The sequence below is a fragment of the Aplysia californica genome, unplaced genomic scaffold (assembly GCF_000002075.1).
Source record: "Aplysia californica isolate F4 #8 unplaced genomic scaffold, AplCal3.0 scaffold00522, whole genome shotgun sequence".
Taxonomy (NCBI): Eukaryota; Metazoa; Mollusca; class Gastropoda; order Aplysiida; family Aplysiidae; genus Aplysia; species Aplysia californica.
The window spans coordinates 195,329-197,923 of record NW_004797792.1 but is presented as its reverse complement, the minus strand read 5'-3'; the positions used below and the strand labels follow the sequence as shown (position 1 = coordinate 197,923).

At 38.3% G+C, this 2,595-nt stretch overlaps 1 protein-coding gene across 1 annotated transcript in view; it reads right to left on the bottom strand.

Annotated features, from left to right (window-relative positions):
* LOC101847364 (serine-rich adhesin for platelets-like) overlaps positions 1-2,595 on the bottom strand; it is an 18,857-nt gene that overhangs the window by 10,546 nt on the left and 5,716 nt on the right. The window contains exon 3 of the mRNA XM_035971855.1: positions 121-332. Within this exon, the coding sequence (XP_035827748.1) occupies positions 121-332 (212 nt within the window). The remainder of the gene's footprint in view (positions 1-120; positions 333-2,595) is intronic.

Here is a 2,595-nt window from a genome sequence, read left to right as displayed (position 1 = left end):
TGAGAAAAATAGCTGCTGGATTTGTTCTCATTGGAATTACGATGGTGACCCTCTGGGGAACAAGTTTTGGCTGATGACGTCGTTGACAGGTTTAGTCTATGGCTACTTGAACTCTGTGACCTTCGATGAACAGAACTCGTGGATGAGGGGGCAGAACTCGTGGATGAGGGGGCAGAACTCATGGATGAGGTTGCAGAACTCGTGGATGAGGGGGCAGAACTCGTGGATGAGGGGGCAGAACTCGTGGATGAGGGATGGAGTTTGGAAGAACTCAAGGATGAGCCTGAACTCTGTGACCTCCGATGACCATGTTTCTTGTCCCCAAATTTGACCTGAACCTCAGAAGTATCGAGTTTGTTGTCTTTGAGATGAGTGGACACGATGGGGTCATATGACTTTTCATTACTCCCAGGTGTTACTGGAGTGAGAGTTGTCTCATCCTGGTCATCATCAGGCTCGCTGTCGTCTCCGAAGAGAGAGGTGAACAACTTCTTCATCTTCGGATCTCTCATCCTTTTCTTCGACTCTTCTGGTTGGAAAAAGACAGACAGTAGGTCAGACAACATGGAGGAGACGAAGATCTTGAATAATAGTTAATGCAATAGGAAGAAATTTCGACACAAACTTTGTCAGTTAGGCCAACCCAAAATTGAAACGATGACATCATTTAGAACAATCTGGAAGGTGTTCAATTTAGCCTCTCTGTTGCCAGTTTAAATTATATTTTTTTAAACTATTCGGGGGCCCCATCCTATCTCTCTGTCTATCAATTCCACTTTCTATCTACCCCCCCCCCCCCTAACCTTTTCCCGCTCGCTCTCTCTCTCTCTCTCTCTCTCTCTCTCTTTCTCTCTCTCTTTCTCTCTCCCTTTCTTTCTCTCTTTCTCTTTCTCTCTCTCTCTCACTCTCTCTCTCTCTCTCTCTCTCTCTCTCTCTCTCTCTCTCTCTCTCTCTCTCTCTCTCTTAGTCATGCTTACGATTCTCTGTGTCATTTTGTTCGATTTTCTCCTACCTACATAACTAGACACGAGTCAAACAAGTTTTAACAAACAATCAAAAAGATAATCTTTACAGTATATCTCGCAAAGGACACCGATCTTATGAAATTGCGAGTGCCGTAAAAACAATTACAAAAAAAAAATAAGAAGAAAATAAGAGGGCACTGAACAGTTAGGTTTAACCATCGTACCCACCTTTCATTCGCCCTTCCATTTTTTCCTCCAATATAAGATCTGGTTTTTGAATGGTATCAGATACACGTAGAGCCGTTTACTCGTCTCTGTTTGCTAGCAAAGCCAGACGATACCAGTTTACTTCTGAAATAAAAAAGAAAAAAACCTATTTAATACTTTTACCTAAACTGGTGGAAAAAAATGTAGGCTCAAATATTTTTAAATTAAAAAAAGGTACGTACTTTAAACTTGAAAACTAAAATATACAGTGCACTATATAATCCCGTCTGGGATCCGACGTTGTGTCCTTGGGAAAGACACTTAACACGAAATTTGACAGTGAAAGAGAAAGTGAAAGATCTTGTCAGTTTGAAAGTATTTGAGCGCTTATAATCGGCTGCTTATACTGTATGCTTCCTGGGAAGCTGATAATACTTCTGAGAGTTAAAGGGTCTGTTTGAGTAATTTTATGTAAAATACAAATGTAGTGTAAAGCGCACAGAGTTTGCTGTTGAGCGGGGTTATGCGTTATACAAATGCTATTTATTATTATTATTATTATCATTATTATTATTATTATTATTATTATTATTATTATTATTATTATTATTATTATCATTATCATCATCATCATTATTATTGCTACATGTATATGCTGGTTGCTAAAACTGTCAAGTGCCGCAATATAGCTGTGGAAAGAATCGAAAAAGCATCAGAGATGTGCAGTTTTGAAAAAAAGATTAAAAAAAAAAATCCAAACCTTGCACTATCAGAGCCTCACATTTTTTAAAGATATCGAAACCTTTGGATTGCCAGTACCAAACAACAGAAAGATTCTCCTTACCAAAAACCTTGTTCCTACTTTTCCCATTATATTTTACAAACGAAGTAACGGGTGTTGGAGTCACACACATTATATAAAACTGCTTTTCAAAACTGTGACATCTTTACGCCTTTTATTGACATTGCAAAGTTGTTTTTTTTGACTGATGGAGCCCCAAAAAGGGAAAAACTAACAAACAAAAAAGACAAAAAAAACAACACCCAGCCCTCTCTTTCGGAAAAACAACAACAACAAACAGAAAACAACAACAACAACAACAACAACAACAACAACAACAACAGAAAGAAATTTGAAAAAGAAGTATCATTCCTGTATGACTGACACAAGGTCAGAATGTCTGTTGTACTCATCAGTAAAAAATCAGTGCTGTTAATTGGTCATCAAATATATGGATATCAATAATAAGTGCGAGTCTCTGACAAATTTTAGAAAAATGTGCGGCTCTGGTTCCCCCCCCCCCCCCCAAAAAAAAAGGAAATAAAAAAAAAATATCCGGTTGAGAATTCACTATAGAAGATTTCCTCCATGGGCATGGGATTTCTTTGCTTAGCACTTTATCTGGAGTTTGTTTTTTGTCCC